General features: G+C 39.4%; 1 protein-coding gene across 5 annotated transcripts; it reads right to left on the bottom strand.

The window, feature by feature from the left end:
* Nucleotides 1–8,310: 8,310 nt before the first annotated feature.
* Nucleotides 8,311–19,839, bottom strand: LOC131552038 (gastrula zinc finger protein XlCGF57.1-like). 5 transcript variants are annotated; one of them, XM_058795428.1, is made up of 3 exons: nt 19,200–19,797; nt 9,883–10,896; nt 8,311–8,894 (listed from the first exon to the last, which is right to left on the bottom strand). In XM_058795428.1, exons 1-3 carry the CDS (start codon nt 19,282–19,284, stop codon nt 8,770–8,772), a joined length of 1,224 nt encoding a protein of 407 aa, XP_058651411.1. In that variant the 5' UTR covers nt 19,285–19,797; the 3' UTR covers nt 8,311–8,769. The 5 variants fall into 5 exon arrangements, with proteins under 5 accessions (XP_058651411.1, XP_058651408.1, XP_058651409.1 ...); XM_058795425.1 differs by lacking the exon at nt 8,311–8,894 and having other exon boundaries at nt 8,938–10,896; nt 19,200–19,336; nt 19,750–19,839; XM_058795426.1 differs by lacking the exon at nt 8,311–8,894 and having other exon boundaries at nt 8,938–10,896; nt 19,200–19,336; nt 19,414–19,797.
* Nucleotides 19,840–20,693: the final 854 nt, after the last annotated feature.

The raw sequence follows: 20,693 nt of genomic DNA, 5'->3' as shown, positions 1-20,693 counted from the left end.
GTAGTTTTGTCTTTATAGTCATCTTTTAATCATATTTGCAAATGTCTTGACTCCACAGCCAACAGAGCAATTTAGAGTGACCTTTTATTGTGGCCAGCCTAAGGCACACCTGTGCAATAATCATGCTGTCTAATCAGCATCTTGATATGCCACACCTGTGAGGTGGATGGAGTATCTCGGCAAAGGATAAGTGCTTACTAACACAGGTTTAGACAGATTTGTGAACAATATTTGAGAGAAATAGGCCTTTTGTGTACATAGAAAAAGTCTTAGATCTTTGAGTTCAGCTCATGAAAAATGGGGGCAAAAACAAAAGTGTTGTTTATAATTTTGTTCAGTGTGTATGTATGTGTGTGTGTGTATATATATATATATATACATGTATATATTAGAGGTGTCAATGTTAACGCATGAGATTTAATCTAAAAATTTGAACGCATTATTTTTTTTAACGCAAATTAATTTTTTTGATAAAGTTTGACCCCAACTTCTTGCTGTCATTGCAGCGTGGAAGGTTATCTATCATTGTGTGATGAGGGTACAGCGAGCCAGTGTTGCTAGGGTCACAGCACAAGTGGGCTATTTTGTTACTTTTATAATGTACCACGGTACCAAGGTGTATATAGACAAATAAAAATTAAAATAGATCCTTTTACTAATGTGTATTATACTTGGAATGTATCCCTGGCAACTTAAGAACGGAGAGGCGGTTGTAACATCACAAACAACCTGAGTTTCAGCAGAGCAGGCCCGGATTAACACAGTGTAGTGCCCTAGGGTGACTACATTTAAAGTGCCCCAATACAACTCGCATGCTAGCGCAACATGAACATCTCATACTAAATATCTTTATTTCCATCATAAATGGCATGTATGAGGACAGTAGCAGAATGAATTTGGAAGGGTACAAAACCATCTTGCCTACCAATATTCAAGAAAATGCCACCAGATTCATTGGGAAGTGCTTCATATTGCATCAGGACAATGACCCAAAACACCCTGCCAGTTCAGTCAAAGAATTTATAAGGGCAAAGAAATGGAAAGTCTTAGATTGCCCAAGTCAATCTCCAGATTTAAATCCGATTGAACATGAATTTCACCAGCTGCATTAAAGGCTGGGAAAAGTATTTCAAAGGATGAGACCAAGAGTCTGGTGATGTCTATGGGTCACAGACTCACTGCTGTGATTGTGCGCAAGGATCTGCAACTAAATAATAGCTTTTAATCTTTTAATCAACTGTCCCAATACTTACACTCACATCAATGAGTGGGATGAACTCTAAAAGTGCTGTACTTTTTATTTGGTAAAACATCTATGTGTTGAAACGACTAATAATGTGACATTCTGTAGTTTTGTCTTTATAGTCATCTTTTAATCATATTTGCAAATGTCTTGACTCCACAGCCAACAGAGCAATTTAGAGTGACCTTTTATTGTGGCCAGCCTAAGGCACACCTGTGCAATAATCATGCTGTCTAATCAGCATCTTGATATGCCACACCTGTGAGGTGGATGGAGTATCTCGGCAAAGGATAAGTGCTTACTAACACAGGTTTAGACAGATTTGTGAACAATATTTGAGAGAAATAGGCCTTTTGTGTACATAGAAAAGTCTTAGATCTTTGAGTTCAGCTCATGAAAAATGGGGCAAAAACAAAAGTGTTGTTTATAATTTTGTTCAGTGTGTATGTATGTGTGTGTGTGTTTATATATATATATATATATATATATATATATATGTATATATTAGAGGTGTCAATGTTAACGCATGAGATTTAATCTAAAAATTTAAACGCATTATTTTTTAACGCATAAATTAATTTTTTGATAAAGTTTGACCCCAACTTCTTGCTGTCATTGCAGCGTGCAAGGTTATCTATCATTGTGTGATGAGGGTACAGCGAGCCAGTGTTGCTAGGGTCACAGCACAAGTGGGCTATTTTGTTACTTTTATAATGTACCACGGTACCAAGGTGTATATAGACAAATAAAAATTTAAATAGATCCTTTTACTAATGTGTATTATACTTGGAATGTATCCCTGGCAACTTAAGAACGGAGAGGCGGTTGTAACATCACAAACAACCTGAGTTTCAGCAGAGCACATGTTAAGGCTTTTACACAGCAGAAATAAACATGACAACAGCCACTATAGATTATATAAGATAATAAACACACAATTACGATAGGATATTTGTATGTGATTTTCTTGAATGTGTACATCTGAAATGCTAATTTGTGCAGCAATATAAAAGGCTATAAATAGCATATTTTAGCAACAGTAAACGACCAAATTCCACATGTGATCGTAAAAGGAAGTTATTACAAACACTCGATGGTGGTTTGAAGTGAGTTCTGAGTAAAAATGTACTATTAATCTCATAAATTGTCTTATGAAGCATGATGCTAATATTAGCTCTAATGCACCTGCAGAACAGGTTAAATTCTTCTTAATAATGCATTTTGTCATAATACTTCATGTAAGGTCGCAAGAAAATGTTTTGTATTCATTTAGAAATACTTTTGATAATAGTTGGGTAAATTTATATTGGGATTGAAGCGATGTGGCTTGGTAAATGTTTTATTGCCAGTATAAAGGCTGATCATGGCTGAATAAACACAAAAGAATAATGATAAAAGAATAATAAGGATTATGTCTCATACCAGGCGGAAGTGTGAAAGGTTCTGTTTCCTTAAATTAGTTTGTCATGCATTTCTTTTTCAACACATTTACAGGTAAATCCTAGTATTTTAAATGTGCAATTAATCATGATTTAATTTTTTAATCGATTGACAACACTAGTGTGTGTGTGTGTATATATGTGTATATATGTGTGTGTATATATATATAACCATATATAACCATGGTATAGATATTGGGGGGGTCCAAATGTCGGACTGAACGGTTTTTTCAAAGCGATGCCGTGGCCGGCGTTACGGGCTCAACCAAGTGTACAATCGAGGGGTGGTCACACAGTTTTGTTTCCTTGTTTTCCTAAATTGAAAGTAAATCGGAAATAACAGATCCACTAGGCTACAACCAGGGTTCATTAAAGGAGGGCATACCATATGTCACATATTACAATATAATAGGCCTATTATTGGGGGACAGATTGGTATTTTCCAATTTTTTCCAGAGTATATGGTGGTTACGCCCATGTATGTATATATATATGTATATGTATCTCATGGTCCGAAATTCGCTCAGGATGTCTCCAGTCAGAGAACCCAGGCGTAAAAGCATTACGTTGTGAGGATAGCAGTTTACAGGCAAAGCAGTAAACCATACCTGCTGATGGTGAGTAAATTAACCACTCTCTAGACACTACCTCGTTGTTTGGGAGGAAACAATGCAATAAATCATTGGTAAGTGATCGCGTTTTACCTCCAATACCGATGTCCCGCACAGATGCTGGGTATTTAGGCGCCCTATTCTGAAAGGCCGCGGGACCTTGAGAAATGGCAGCTTCCTGACGTGGTCTGTGATAGCTCCCCATAGTTCAGGGTCCGTTGAGATGGCAAAGTCCTCTGACGGCTGCTGCACCTGATCCTCCAGCCTACGTGTGATATTATTTCCATCAACCTCGTGAGCCCCATCATCCTCTTTGTTGCCTCCATTCTCCTGCACCTCGTTACCACCTTCGCTCACAACATTAGCTGCTGCTTGAGTAGCTGCTCCACTAGTGCCTTCTGCTGGTGCCGATGTCTCTGTCTTTTCTTCATTTCGACGAAAAAAACTTGATATTGCAGGTACTTTTTGAAGGGTGGCTATGTGTCGTGATACTTTCTCTTTTTTTAATTTACGTTTCGCACAACCGCTCAACTGATGCTGCCTATCCATTTTCAATTTGATATTGATATTGTAAATTGGCGGGCCGGGCTCGACTCTGACTGGGGGGAGGGGCAAATACACCGTGACCTAACCCAATCACAATTCTTTATAAATGCATATATTTTATATTATTTCTGTATCATCATATCACTAACTGTTAATTTTGTATCTGCATCTCTTCCAGCAAAATAATATATATACAAAACATGAAAAATATTTTTTCATATCTTAATCACTTGGTGCCCCCCTATTGGCTGGTGCCCCAGGGCACTCGCCCAATCCAGTCTATGGATAATCCGGCCCTGCAGCAGAGCACATGTTAAGGCTTTTACACAGCAGAAATAAACATGACAACAGCCACTATAGATTATATAAGATAATAAACACACAATTACGATAGGATATTTGTATGTGATTTTCTTGAATGTGTACATCTGAAATGCTAATTTGTGCAGCAATATAAAAGGCTATAAATAGCATATTTTAACAACAGTAAACGACCAAATTCCACATGTGATCGTAAAAGGAAGTTATTACAAACACTCGATGGTGGTTTGAAGTGAGTTCTGAGTAAAATGTACTATTAATCTCATAAATTGTCTTATGAAGCATGATGCTAATATTAGCTCTAATGCACCTGCAGAACAGGTTAAATTCTTCTTAATAATGCATTTTGTCATAATACTTCATGTAAGAAAATGTTTTGTATTCATTTAGAAATACTTTTGATAATAGTTGGGTAAATTTATATTGGGATTGAAGCGATGTGGCTTGGTAAATGTTTTATTGCCAGTATAAAGGCTGATCATGGCTGAATAAACACAAAAGAATAATGATAAAAGAATAATAAGGATTATGTCTCATACCAGGCGGAAGTGTGAAAGGTTCTGTTTCCTTAAACTAGTTTGTCATGCATTTCTTTTTCAACACATTTACAGGTAAATCCTAGTATTTTAAATGTGCAATTAATCATGATTTAATTTTTTTAATCGATTGACAACACTAGTGTGTGTGTGTGTGTGTGTATATATATGTGTATATATATATATATATACACAAGGGCGTAACCATGGTATAGATATTGGGGGGGTCCAAATGTCGGACTGAACGGTTTTTGCAAACGATGCCGCAAGCCGGCGTTTACGGGCTCAACCAAGTGTACAATCGAGGGGGGGTGGTCACACAGTTTTGTTTCCCTTGTTTTTCCTAAATTGAAAGTAAATCGGAAATAACAGATCCACTAGGCTACAACCAGGGTTCATTAAAGGAGGGCATACCATATGTCACATATTACAATATAATAGGCCTATTATTGGGGGGGACAGATTGGTATTTTTCCAATTTTTTTCCAGAGTATATGGTGGTTACGCCCATGTATGTATATATATATGTATATGTATCTCAGTGGCGAGCGGTGACCTTTTTAACCGGGTATGCTGAGTACTAAGATTAAGACCACGCCACCTCCCCCTCCGCCCTCCCCCCCCCCGTCTCCTCTCCTCATCGTTTTTAAAACACACTCAAAGAAAACACCGTGGCAGGTGTCGATTTAAAAGTATGCACATTCCTACCTTATTTGTAAATTAAATTAATCTCTAATCCTTCGTCTATAATTTCAGGTTTATCCATAGTTATTCCAATGCTAGAAAACTAGCTGCTTTTCCCAAGTAAAAACTGCCAAATAACGTTTACACATGTATGAAATATTCAGAGGGTGGGGAGATGGGGGATTCCCCCGCTCTATGTCTCTGCATAGACTGAATTATTATTTTATTTTATTTTGGCTATTTATTTATTCATTTATTTATTTTTATTATTCCCAGTGAATAAGAGTTAAAATTCCCACCCGGGTGACACTACTCCAATAATAGACCATGAAAATATAAATAAAAAATAAAATAAAATAAATAAAATATTATTATTAATAATAATAATAATATTGCCAAGTAACGTTGCAAACAACAATAAAATCAGAGAAGGACTTTTAACTGTAAGCGACACAATACGGAAAACAAAGGTATTGTTTCTTATTTTTTTCTTGATGTTTGTTATTTAAAATTTTAAATACATTTTTATAAACCTTTTTTAAATTTATTTACCACTTGTTGACAATAACGTCTTCAACATTGTCTATGACCAGCTATGTGTGGACTTTCAAAATTTGCTTTGCTTGAGAAAGCATGAAAATATACAGTTATAATGTTTTTTTGCATATGATTTAGTCGAGTCAGTTTTGCATCAAACACAATGTAATTTTCGGCAATCGAGATCTGGCAGTAACAGCGCATTTTTCCACTTGGGCGAGCGCTTCGCGGACAGCTTACCTCTTGCATGAAATCACGCGCATACCAGCTAAACACTGAGAACGAGCAACAATCCTGACGAGTCATAGCAACAGAGCGGAGGCGCCAAAGCTGCGGAGAATGCGCTTACCCAGAAGCTTCCGTCACTGACGTAGATTTACAGGAAATTACCGTTGTTTGTCAAATAAATAATTTTACATACGTATTCCCAACACTTTATTAATCTGTAAGTCACATCTCAAATGACAAGGGATCAACTTATAATCATGTTTATATTAATTAGCCCGTGAACTCATTCTCTCAGACGGCCTGGGTATGCGGCGCATTCGCAGCTTATATGGACGAAACGCCACTGATATATATATATATATGTATGTGTGTGTAGCAGTCCATTTTAAATGAGCCTTGGCCTACAGGACACGGCGGCACTTCTGGACCATGTTCACATATGGCACGGTGGATTGTTTACCGACAGTGGTTTCTGGAAGTATTCCTGGGCCCATTTAGTAATGTCAATGACAGAATCATGCAGATGAGTGATGCAGTGTCGTCTGAGGGCCCGAAGACCACAGGCATCCAACAAAGGTCTTCAGCCTTGTCCCTTACGCACAGAGATTTCTCCAGTTTCTCTGAATCTTTTGATGATGTTATGCACTGCAGATGATGAGATTTGCAAAGCCTTTGCAATTTGACATTGAGGAATATTGTTTTTAAAAGTATTCCACAATCTTTTTTACGCACTTTCACAGATTGGAGAGCCTCTGCCCATCTTTACTTCTGAGAGACTCTGCCTCTCTAAGACATCCCTTTTATAGCTAATCATATTACAGACCTGGGCCCATATTCACAAAACATCTTAAGGCTATAAGTAGCTCATAACTCGCCGATTTAGGAGAAAATCTTAAAAATAATGGCCGTGTCAGTCCTAAATTTAGGACTCCTAAATGTTTGCTCTAAGAGTATTTCACAAAGTATTTTAGCGCTAAAACTAGCTCCTACATCTGTGAAACGTTGGGAGTAGTGAAGAGGACTCCTAAGTCACTAAAACCAAGCCACAAACTATCCTTAAATGGCTATTGCTGGCAATCTGCCTTGGAATGTAAACATTTTGGAAACATTTGACAATAATGAGCTTTAAAAAAAAAGGTATATCGCCTTAATCGCGGGGTTATTATGACTGTTGTAGAACTTGTCGGGGACAATTTTTGTTTGATTACCCTATATCCTTGCTTTTATTAACCAGTTGGGCAAGAAGTAACAGCTCTTCTTATGTCCATTTTAAGTAGTCTTTAGCACACTGTATCATACCGTAATTTCTTGTCTTTCTATGGACTTTAGGACCTGCTCTTTCTGCCTGAAATTGAGGAACCTCATAATAACTGTTCTTAAGGGAATTTTAACATCTTCCTTTCTGATGCCTTGCCAGAAAGTAGTTAATTGATAACTACTAGAGGCTCTAGATCTAAATTGAATGATTTAGAGATGCATTCCTGTTTCCATTATTCTCTTTGTAACTTCTGTGACCCCAGAGTGAACCTCATTAATCTTAACACTAGTTCACTTTTTCAGTGGTTTAAATGCATTCGCCATTACTAGGATTTTTATCAGCAGACTCACTTGCCTCCATCTTCCTCCTGTGTCTTGTGGTGCTCTCTGAGTCTGAGGGCACATTTTGCATTTCATTATCCAGTTTCCCATGACTTTTAATCTTTTTAGACTGGAGTATCTCATTGTGTTATACCGATCTGTTCAATTTTAAATTATACTTGTGAGTGGGCTTTGTTAAAGATGAATTCACACTCGATGCAGGGGAGACAAAAAAAGTCACAACTTTAAGCCAATGCCATAATCAGAGAAGCAGCACTCACTTAATTTCAGTTTTGATTAATTGTGCAGCCTCGTAAATTATTTTAATTTTACATGTGATTTAATTTCTATTATTATTTAACATTCATTTGGGAAACCCTGATATAAAGTATAAGCAAGGACTAAATGACATCTCACTCCTGCCAAGGAACATCTGGTGGTCAAACAATCTCTTTTGCAATGAAATAATTACCACTTGGTTTAATAATAATAATTATTATATAATATATATATATATATATATATATATATATGTATGACAAACAGCACAATTGATTTTTATTCACATTACATATGACATGATTGTTACTGGCAAAGACCAGGAGGCTCTGTGTATCTTGAGCAGGATTCTTTAAGAATGTGCTGTTGATTGCTGCAGTCATCAAGTCTAACCGGTTATCTGTACATTGTAGTTGTATATACATTTAAAGGACAGTGCTTAGAGATAAGAGACAAAGTAACTGGGATACGACCTTGAGCAAATGAACTATGCAGGTATAAGAATTTGACCTGTCCAAATCCAATCAGCGTAATTATTCAAAGAATGGGACAGGGGCACCAAGAGTCATTAAAAAACAAAAGGTGAGAGTCAGATCTTATACAGATTCTTACATTTCCAATCCTATCATGAAATTAAATTTCAAATATACAAGCGGCTATATTCTTTGAAGAAATTAACAATGCAGATCATTATTTGTGACATTGGAATAGATCATTCACTTTTCATAGCAACTGCTGCCTTATGATATAAAGGATGAGGCAGTTGGTCAAAAGGCACCCATAACACCACTAGTAATGGCATCACTAGTGCTAAATGAAAAAATTTCCATCAGTTCACCCACCGCTTCCAGCCCAGTTATGAACTTCTCCACCACCGCTGCATCCAGTGGAACTTAGATGACAAAAACACAATTATCAAATTAAATATTAGATTCCTGAGGGAGGAAACCTCTAATCCATATCTTATGCAGATCAGCCTCACCAAAGGCAAAAAAAAGAGCAGAAAATCCATTTGGCCCACATTCACTTGCAGCGTGAAAGTAGTCCAGTCACCTTTATTTATATAGCGCTTTTAACAATACAGATTGTGTCAAAGCACTTAACAGTATCAAATTGGAGGATCGAGTATCAGTAATTTATAATGATAAGATTAAACACTCAATTTTCAGTTAAAGGCATTTCTTTATTGAATTCAGAGATGTCATTGTCTAGCTCAGTTTAGTTTAAATAGTATCTGTGCAATCAAATTGCCGATAATCGCTAGAAATTAAGTGTCCCCAACTGAGCAAGCCAGAGGCGACAGCGGCAAGGAACCAAAACTCCCTCTGTGACAGAATGGAGGAAAAAAAAAAAACTTGGAGAGAAACCAGGCTCAGTCGGGGGGCCAGTTCTCCTCTGGCCAGATGAAACCCGCAGTTCAATTCCAACCACAGCCATGTCAGATTGTGTAAAGGGCTTATCTGATTCCCATGGTCTTGTCCCGATGGAGCATTTTAATTTATAATTTAATATATTTGTGTTTTATTCATTATTTGAAGTTTTTCATTTATATGACAGTAGCTTTGATTTCACAGATATACATGTTTTCTGGTGCCATTTTAAACTGCTGAGCCATTTAAAACTCTTTCTACAGAAAGAACAAGAATAGGGTCTCACATCTGCATGACTTTTCAGGTGTATCTGTAAGTGTGATGACAAAAGAAATTTTTTATCACACTGATCACAATTAATTCGCCTTTCTCCAGAGCGAACAAAGAGATGATTTTTGAAATTGCTCCTCTTAGTAAACTTGTTTTCACACACTGAATGTTGTAGTTTCTTTTGAGAATGAGTTTGCAAATGACATTTCAGCTCTCTAAGATACATGAAACTCTTCTTACATTTAAGACACTTGTAAGGCTTCTCTCCAGTGTGGAGCCTCATGTGAACCTCACGGTTTCCTTTGAGTGCGAAACGCTTTCCACACTGAGGGCAGGGGAAAGGCTTCTCTCCAGTGTGAACTCTTATGTGAACCTCAAGGTTTGCTTTGTTTTTGCAAGTCTTTCCACAGTGATGGCACATGAAAGGCTTCTCTCCCAAATGAATCTTTACATGATTCTTGAGATGCTTCTTGTCTGTGAAATTCCTTCCACACTGATGACATATAAAACGTTTCTCTCTTGTGTGAATTATCATGTGGTGACTAAGGGTTACTGTAAATCTGAAACTCTTTCCACACTGACCACACACAAACGGCTTCTCTCCAGTGTGAATTCTCATGTGGGCATTAAGGGTTCCTTTATGTTTAAAACTTGTTCCACATTGAGAGCATGTGAAAGGCTTCTCTCCAGTGTGAACTCTCATATGGCTTTTAAGACTTGCTTTTCGAATGAAATTTTTTCCACACTCTTGGCAGGTAAAAGGGTTTTCTCCAGTGTGAATTCTCATGTGAACTTTAAGGCTTCCTTTCTGAGTGAAGCTTTTTCCACACTGTTGGCAGGAGAATGGGGTTTCTCTTGTGTGAACTCTCATGTGGACTGTCAGGTTTCCTTTTCTGTTGAAACTTTTTCCACACTGTTGGCAGGTGTAAGGGTTTTCTCCAGTGTGAACTCTCATATGGACTTTAACACTTGCTTTTTGACTGAAACTCTTTCCACACTGCTGGCATGTATAAGGCTTCTCTCCAGTGTGAACTCTCATGTGGACTGTAAGGTTTCTATTTTGATTAAAAATCTTTCCACACTGTTGGCAGGTGTAATTGCCTTTAGTCGCTGTCTTTTTAGCTTTTTTTCTTGACAAAGTCTTTTCAGTCTCAGAGCAATTAAAAATGTTTTCTTCAGTCATGAAATCATGTTTCTCATCTTTATCTTCTTTTTCATTCAGCTCTTGATTATCCTCTTTCAGCGCCATCAGGCCTAAGATGGAAAAGAAGAAGAAAAAAAAAAACTACATCAAATAACCTGTTTAATGGCACAAAGCAACAGACATCAAAATGATATGACATGTAAAGCTTCAAAAGCAACTAAATGTATGCTAGATCCTATTCACATTAAGCCACTCCCAGAACTACTTCTCCATATTTGAACTCTTAACTTTCTTTAGGACATGCCCCATGTACTTTCAAGCTAACAGTTACCAAAGAAAAAAAAAAAAAAAAAAAAAGAGGAACTCGGGCTGTATTCCACAATAATTTTATTTTATCTTGTTAAGATAAGTTGCTCCTGAATTTCTGCATTAGGAGCATTTAGCCTTAAGATTTTTTTGTGAATGTACTATAGACCGTCTCAGAGCTACCATTTATATCCAAACCATTAGAAAAAGTGTTTTCTCAACACGTGTTCAGTTTTGCTGAGGAACAGTATGGAGAATTGTGAAAAATTTCAGGATTTCAGTCACAATGTAACTTTTATAAAATCACAGATTTTGCACTACAAGTATTCTTTTGACAACATAGACTATGACATTCTCTTAGATAGCTTGAGAATTATTTTGGTCCTAGCTATCCAACCATTAAATCTGTTTGTGTGAAGAAAACCTCATCAGACACAACTATGGAGTGCTACAGGGCTCAGTATCAGGTCCTTTATTTTTATTTTTGTAAATGGTTTCTATTAGAGATACTGTCACTAATTTCCACTATTATGACAATGATATCCAGTTTTATATTTCCTCACAACCTGACCAAAACTGTTTTTCTAAGCAGAGTGTTTTAATGATAGCAAAGACAGAAGGGTAAGTGTGCCGTTTAGATCACCTTTGTGTTAAAGAACAGCATCGTAAATTAGATAAATGAGCTTATTGATGCAATTCAATAAATCTCCTGTTTCCCACGGATCACCTGGTCAAAGACTTCCTTAAATGTTTCTATGTAGAGTTAAGTTCCCTTTCAATACTTCACTCGTACTGCGTCGCTAGACGCTAATGGGGAAAACTCATTTTTCTCTGAGAACTGAAGACTTTTTCAATCACGCAGTGTAACTGCACGGCCGTTGGTTCGTGCAGTGTATTGAAAACGAACCAATGGCGGTGAAGCCCGCCAGAATGGGCGGGGCCATCTGGCTGTATAAGCGGGCATTTCACCATAGGATCTCAGATCAATTCTCCTTCAGCGACGACGATCTCCCTTCGCTGACACTCGGGACTGAAGACGCCCGCCGTGGAAACACCTCGCTGCGGGATAGAAGCTGCCTTTTTTTCTGCGACCTCTCGCTGCTTCCACTTGCTCTCGAGCTCACTTCAGCGATCTCCACAGGTACCAGCTCATCCCCTGCTGCCATCCAGTGACCCTAAAAAAGCAAATTTCTCTAAAAGAGCAGCGGCGTTGTTGCAAATGCCACGCCGTCATTTCCTCTGCCCGCCCACTGCCATTGGATGGAAGGCTAAGGTTGCTCACCCCTCCAAGCCATGCAGAACGACCTCCGCCTTCGCTGGACAAGCGTACTCCTCCACCGGGCAGGCCGCCTCATCTCTGCACTCCATGGCTGTGCTACAGGTCTTCCAGGCCAAACTCCTCCAGACTATGGATGAGCCAGGACCTGATGCCTCAGCTTTTAAGGAGCTGCGCAGCGCTACTGACCTGGCTCTAAGGGCCACCAAGACCACGGCACAGGCTATAGGGAGGTCAATGGCCAACTTAGTGGTGCTGGAGCGCCACTTATGGCAAAACCTCACAGAGATTAAGGAGGCTGACAAGGTCCCCTTCCTCGACTCTCCGGTCTCCTCTCCGGGCTGTTTGGACCTGCCGTCAAGGGCATTGCGGAGCGATTCACTGCAGCACAGAAGTCATCCCAGGCTATGCGACACTTCTTGCCTAAACGATCCAGCTCTGCAACGGCCACCAGTCGCTCCAGACCTTCTCCAGCACAGCCAGCGAAACCTGTGCCGTCGCCCGCTCAGCCTGCACAGTAGCCTGAGCCTCGATAACGCTCACGCTCGGTCAGACGCTACCCGCTTCCCAAGCGCCAAGGACCCCGGCCCAAGCTGACCTTGGATCCTGCACCCCGGCGTCTTCCTGATCTGGTGGAACAGAAGAGGAAGGGGCAAAGTCTCGCCAGTGCTGGACCGCCCCCAAAATGCCCTCTGTTGTGCCCTCAAGTGCCCTCAAGCACCCCGTTCGGTCCACCTCAGTGCAGAGCAAGAACGCTCACGTTCTGCGAACCGAGGTAATAGAGACAGTTCCGCCAGCTCAGAGCGAGTCAGGCTTCTACAGCCGTTACTTCCTCGTCCCCAAGAAGGATGGCGGCCTTCGGCCCATCCTCGATCTTAGATTACTGAACCGCGCCCTCATGACGTTCCTCCAACCTACTCTTATGCTCTTTCCCCCCGATTGCTCTGATCCCCCAGGTAATCAGGCGAGCCAGGAAATACAGACACAGAGTGCTATTAGTGGCCCCACTCTGGAGAAACCATCACTGGATCTCAGAGCTGTGGCCCGTTCCTCTGAGGCGGGATCTCCTCTCTCAGGCGAACAAAATGATTTGGCACCCCCAGCCTGAACTGTGGGCTCTACATGTGTGGGCTCTCGACGGGAATCGGTTGTTCTCCCCGAGAATGTCCTAAATACGATCTCACAGGCTAGAGCTTCGTCCACGAGACGCCTCTACGCCCTTAAGTGGTCTGTCTTTTCCGCCTGGTGTACAACCTGTGGCGAGGACCCTATATCATGTGACATATCGGTGATATTGTCCTACTTGCAGGAGCTGTTGGATAAGGGCCGTTCCCCCTCCACGCTCAAGGTGTATGTGGCAGCTATAGCAGCTTCTCACGCTCCTATAGCCGGACAGTCAGTGGGCCGAAACAACCTAGTTGTTCGTTTCCTGAGAGGATCTAGGAGGCTGCATCCGCCCCGACCTCCCACGGTCCCTACATGGGATCTGCCCACAGTCCTGAGAGCCCTCAAGGGCTCTCCCTTTGAGCCACTTCAGTCTGCAACCTGAAAGACGCTTTCGCTGAAAACCATGCTGTTACTAGCACTAGCATCGGTTAAGCAAGTGGGCGACTTGCAGGCTCTTTCGATAAACCCTGCATGTCTTGAGTTTGGGCCTAACGACTCCAAGGTTGTCCTAAAGCCAAGACAAGGGTATGTCCCTAAGGTGCTCTACACCCAGTTTAGAGCTCAGGGTATTACTCTCTCTGCGTTCCCTTCTTCTGAGGAGGACCAAGAGTTTAACCTTTTCTGCCCAGTCAGGGCACTGAGATTTTACATAGAGCGTTCCGCCCCTTTCAGGCAGTCGGAACAACTCTTCGTATATGCTTTGGTGGCCACACCAAGGGGTCTCCGGTCACAAAGCAGAGTATGTCTCGATGGTTGGTAGACGCTATCGCACTAGCCTACTCCTCCCTGGGTCTTCAGAGCCCTGTGGGAGTGAGAGCCCATTCCACTCGAGGCGTCGCCTTTTCTTAGGCGTGGTCTAGTGGTGTGTCCATTGCAGACATCTGTGCAGAGGCCAGCTGGGCCTCGTTGTCCACCTTTGCCAGGTTCTATAGCTTGGACGTTTCGGCCTTATAGGCCCGGATTTTATCTGCTTAAAGTGCACACACCTATCGAGGTAGTCTGACTCTCAGGCTTTGCCTGTTTCTTCAAGAACGCTCTTGGCCCTAATAATAGTGCTGAGGCTGTACATTAGACCCTTGGAACGATTATCCAAAGCCGGGCTGACCTCTATGAGTTCATCCCTCTTGCTTCCCGCAGGGCTCAGCTAGCATATAATTGGTCCCTCTGAGTCCTTATCGCTCAAGGCCAGTTTATATTAGTCCTTCCTCTTACATGGCATGGTGGGATTGAATTGGTTCCCCAGTACGAGTGAAGTATCAAAAGGGAACGTACTCGGTTACTTACGTAACCTCGGTTCCCTGAGATACGGGAACGAGTACTGCGTACATTGCCGTGCCATGACACTGCACGACTCAGTGTCGTCGCTTCAGTCGAATTTACCTAAGAGCCAACGGCCGTGCAGTTACACTGCGTGATTGAACAGGAGTTTACCCCATTAGCGTCTAGTTAGGGCTGTCGCGGTTAAGGAGGTTACGTAAGTAACCGAATGCGTATAAGGTCAAAGATGCAACACAAAAATATTTAATAAAACACTTTTTTTGTAACTTAGTGCCCCTTTATGTCGCAACTACGCTAAGTACGCGCTGGTGCAACCAGCCCCTGGAGAAGAAACATTCATCCTAAATAAACTTCTGATCTCTTTAGTGTGCAATTTGTGTCTTTGATTTAAACTGTTTGTATCGCTCACAAACTTTCAAACAGTTTGATTAAAACAATTTATGCTGCAGTTTATTATAAAGCTATATAAGTAGCCTGGTCATAGGCTGTTTTATTTGCTTGCCAAAGCCCATCAATAGAAGAAACAACGTAGACAGCATGCAGAAACTCTACTAAACTCTGTCAACAGGTGATGTTTTATTTCATTAGTTATCTTGTGTTTTTGACGTATGACTCACTTACTGTTTGTTCTAATGATTATCTACTGCTATTTACAACATTTTCAGGTATGTTAGTATGTTTCACTGACAATATTTTGTAAACTAAGTGTTTTCACCCCTTTGACTTTTATGAGGCTGTAAATATCATTAGCAGCATTCACTGCATTTTTTAAATAAAAATAAGTATTTATAGATGAGAGTCTCACTGCCACTCAAATATTTTATAATCTTATTTAGTAAAGGGCATAAAGGTGTTTTTAATCAGAAAATTTGTGTTTACAAGACACTGGTTTGACACCGTGAAAGCTTTTGATGACGAGAAGACAAAACATCACTTACAGACAACAAATGTAAAGTTGATCACTCACATTTTACGGTTCGCTTGATGAAAAATGTTTTGCTAAGATACCGTTTCATATTTAAGTCAAAGAAATTAACATTTGTCGGTGCCAATAGTCTTGTGGTTAGTGCGCCAACATACGGCGCAACTGTGCTCATGGCAACCCAAGTTCGAATCCCGGCTCGTGGTCCTTTGCCGATCCCGCTCCCCTCTCTCTTCACCCAATGCTTTCCTGTCAATCTACACTGTCCTTTCCAAATAAAGGCATAGAAAGCCCATTAATAAATAAATGAATGTTTATTGTTGTTGTTATCAGTTCATAAGTTGTTATTAGGTCTCATTACAAAAAAATTATTTTTTTAACTACTTTCGTATTAATATGTCCTAATTTAATCGGAGACATGTCGTAATAACGAATGCCCAACTTGGAAGTAGGAGCTTCTCAGCTATACTTAAAGGTAGTATTAGCATTTTAGTGGCTGGTCATGTGATCTCAACATGTCTGACCACATGAGGCGACCCAATCCGTGGGGCCTCATTAATAAAATGTTGTGCAGAAACTAGGGCTGAACGATTAATTGCATTTGCGATAATATCGTGATATGAGATTTTTCAACTGCAGAGGCTTCTATTACACTCTGTCACGTGACTCGCGAGAGTAAAGAGGTGTGTTCGACTTGAAGACCGATTGGTGTATGACATCAAAGTACAGCGACAGAAAGCATAAGGAGACTTCCGCTCTCTTATAGCTCTTGCAGTACTTTGATGACAAACACCGTTCGGTCCAGCAGAGCTGCTTCAAGTCGAACACATCTAAGCAGTCTTCAGAGGAAGCATCAAGTTGGCATGCTACAATGTTGCCAAGTCCACGGTTTGCCTCCAAAAACGTGATATTTAGCCCCTGAAATGCGAATCTTACCAGGGGAACCCCTCCAAAAAAAAAAACACTTGTATTTTACCCCCGGAATGTGATTTTTACCGGTGGACCCCCCCCCCGAAATGCGATTGGGCTAGTTTTGAGTAGCAATTGGGCGGGTTTTGTTGTGATAACCTGGCAACCCTGGCACGCTACACGCAAAAATGTTTGAAAGCGTATATATGAATATACTTCAAAATGGCTCATGGAAATTACTCAAGCAGTAACAGTTACAGTTTGCATTTCATTACTGAAGACTTCAACCTTAAGATAATATAGGCGATATAATAAGGTTATATATATATATATATATATATATATATATATATATATATATATATTTATATACTTATTTTTTATTTAAAGTCTGTCTAAAGTTGACAAATGGTGTTTAAAAAGTGCAATCCACATGATTACATATGTTTATTACAGTGACTTTGAATTACCTAAATACTGAGTGTGGTAAAGCAACAGATTTGTTTTTATATTTCTGCAATCTACTTTAGTTTGTGTGATTTGTTACTGACTTTCATAATGTTTAGACCAGACTTATTTGTCAGTGCTTTATGTTGTCATAATTATTACATGAGTACAAGGCTGGAAGTTCAACAAATCAGTCAATATACTACTGTGATTGTAGTTGTTAAATAATGTCATTCACATAAATTCATGCATCACCTAATTTTAATCAGAAAAGTTGTGTTTACAAGACACTGGTTTGACACAGTGAAAGCTTTTGATGACGAGAAGACAAAACATCACTTACAGACAACAAATGTAAAGTTGATCACTCACATTTTACGGTTCGCTTGATGAAAAATGTTTTGTTAAGATACCGTTTCATATTTAAGTCAAAGAAATTAACATTTGTCGGTGCCAATAGTCTTGCGGTTAGTGCGCCAGGATATTTCATCATAACATATCCTGGCCAACAGAAAAGAACATTTATGTTTAATCTATCTAATATTGTGTTGGTCATACTATACAATGATTTATTGCTTGTCTTTGTTAAATAATACAGAACATAAAGAGCTTTAAATAATAATTGCATATTAAATCGCAATCGCAATATTAGTAAAAAAAAAAAAAAAAAAAAAAATCACAATTAGATTTTCCAAAATAGTTCAGCCCTAGCAGAAACCATCCTAAATTTGATCTTACTATCATATGCGTACGTGTGATTAATAGAGTGAACGTACGCACAGAAAACGTGTGTACAGTACATGTCTCTTTCAGATGTGAAAGAATTGTTTCTAAACACATTACAAATGTTAGAAATGTATTGCTGAAACACATTACAAAGACTCTGGACTATGTAGTACTGAATTGTGGAGTTAAACCGTTTTTCACCAATTCTGTGTTCAGGATTTTTTGGGCGGGGCTAAAACGGTGGCCTGATGACGCAATGGAGCCACCGAGCGTGGCCCCGCCCCTAACACTATAATAACAATGTTGAGAGGTCAAGTTCTTAGTTTGTCTTTTTGAATGTCTGTGATGTTAGATATACAGATTCTAGGCAGGGACGGTTCTAGGGTGGATACCCGGGTCTTAGCCCAGAGACATCAATATGTGGCAGAATACATTCAATTTAAAAACAACGCATGGAACTTTCAAAGCATACCGGAGCTTGTGCTCTTGTGGTGTTTGCCGTTGCTAAGCAACCATGAGCCGCGCTCGCCTTGAAGACGAGAAGGTTTCAACTCACTGCAGCGCTGCCGCGCGTCTACAATTAAATAACAAACTTGCACGCTCAAAAATGTATGGTTGTATAAATCCAATTAAACTACTAGAGGTAGCATCAGTAGCATCCATTCAGGTTGTAGCTGTATTTGACAGTTGAGAGAGACGCGAGTGGGCGTGGTTTCAGCGCCGACAGCGGACACGCCCCCAGCGTTTGAGCAGAGAGTCCTGCTTATTTTTCAAAGATTTTGATAACTTATTTTAGTTATTTGGCGGGGGTTTTTTATCATTCAAATTTGGCTTGGAGGTTAACAACACATTTTTCTGTTGTGTGACAAACTCAGAACGCATATTTTAATATCACTTTACACGGACTTGAAATCTATGAATCGCAAATGATCTTGCACTCGCACGCAACTGAATGGTTTCAGCTCTCTGCCTTGACTCCTAATTAATGTCATTAACATAAAAGATCATCAGTCATCATCCAAATCCTTTAATTTAGAACAGCTGGCTGCAACAGCTTACATTTTCAAAAACATGCAGTACTCCGACAAGAAAAAGTGTACATATCTGCTCAGACCCTGACGTGACGCTATTTTCCAAAAACAGTTTTTACAAATATGAGCACTGGTGTGGATTTAAGCATACATACATTGATTAAGATCAAATCTGTTATATGCACAGTATAAATGAGGCCCCATATCAAATAAGAACCTGTTTTTATACAGTCTATGATAAGAACACTATTTGTTGGCCAATTGTGTAACCGTTCTTCAAAAACATCATTCATTGTCAACATTTTAAGAAGGATCAAATGACTGAGTTCAGCTTTGAGAATCAAAACCAACCTGTTTGTGTGTCAGTATCTTCTTGTTTAACTCTGAATGCTTCTTCAATCTTCACGTCTTCACTCTCCTCTTTAATAAACGCCATCTTTATCAAATTGACGTGGATATCTGTCGCTTCACCGAGCGTTCTTCTGCCACTGTCATGTTTGGGAAGAGAATAATGAACAGACAGACAAACTTTAATGAAAACATTTGCAAATTAGTGTTCTCACACGGTTTCGAACAGCTGGTGTCGCTTGCGGTGATTCGAATCACTCAATCATTTTGTAAATTAACTGAGTTTCGAAAAGCTCCGTTTCTCTCATTCCTGCTTGCAAGAGACTGAATTCGTGTTTACGATACAATGATTTATGTTATAAGGATCGAAATGAAACGCACTTTGTGTTACTCGTGCGGATCTGCTTTACTCACAAATAACGTTCATTGATGTTAGATGAAGCATTGCGATGTTATGTTCAGTAATAATTCGTTCTACAGTTCTTGTAAAACTATAAACTTATCTGAACGAGTTGCACTAATTTAAACACTGTTTAATGGTTAAAACTCAAACCTATCTTCAGCCGAATCACAACAGATGCAGGAGCGTGGCGCAGCCTTATTGCGTCATATCGCCAGATCAAAATAAAAGTCTTCTTCTTCTTCTTTACTGGGTAACTGGTGTCATGATGCCGCAGCCTACTGTTACAAGTCCTGTTCACACACAAAAATTTACATATATAAAAGGATATAAATTAAATAATGTCAAGAGGTATTCAGAGTTGAATTCTTGATGAAATGCATATTTAAACATGCTGTTCAGTGATGTGCTGAAAATAATACTGATGTGAATGTTTGTTTCACATCCAATATGTGAAATTCATATAAGGTTTAGGTGCAGAACCATTTATATCATGAGTTGGGAATATATAAGATATTTTCAGATGTCCTCTTGATTGGACAATATGCGTTTTTGTTTAATCATAATACAGTAGCACAGTAATACTGTGTGTATTTAAGAAACCGATGAGTAAAACGATATAAATCATGTGGAAAATAATATAGCTTCAAATATTGCAAACACTATTGAAGAATACTTTCTATTTCACTCTCCTGTAGATTCAAAAGGCAGCTGATCCTTATTTTCTGGCATCCATTACTCATCACTAACACTAGCACCATCCTCACTGATATTATTTTCTCCACCATCATGTAGGCCTTTCTATCATGCTTTGCTCTTTAACTCTACATATACAAAAATAAATAGATAAATAAATAGTGGACAGATGATTAATCATAATTTCATCCCATTTCAACACTTGCAAATGTTATAATGGTATACTCCTGAGATGTTACTTGATGTTGCAAGCACCAAACCTCATCAGTCTTGAGCTGCAGGATGGAGGTGACAGCAGAAAAAAACAAATGACATTTTGCTAGTGGAATGATATTTTTATAGTGATGGCTGAGAATTGGTTTTGATTTCAGTACTCATTTGACATGGATTAAAAACAGCAA

The sequence above is a fragment of the Onychostoma macrolepis genome, chromosome 13 (assembly GCF_012432095.1).
Source record: "Onychostoma macrolepis isolate SWU-2019 chromosome 13, ASM1243209v1, whole genome shotgun sequence".
NCBI classification, from domain to species: Eukaryota; Metazoa; Chordata; class Actinopteri; order Cypriniformes; family Cyprinidae; genus Onychostoma; species Onychostoma macrolepis.
Note: the sequence above shows the minus strand (reverse complement) of the source record. Positions and strands in the feature narration are given on the sequence as shown.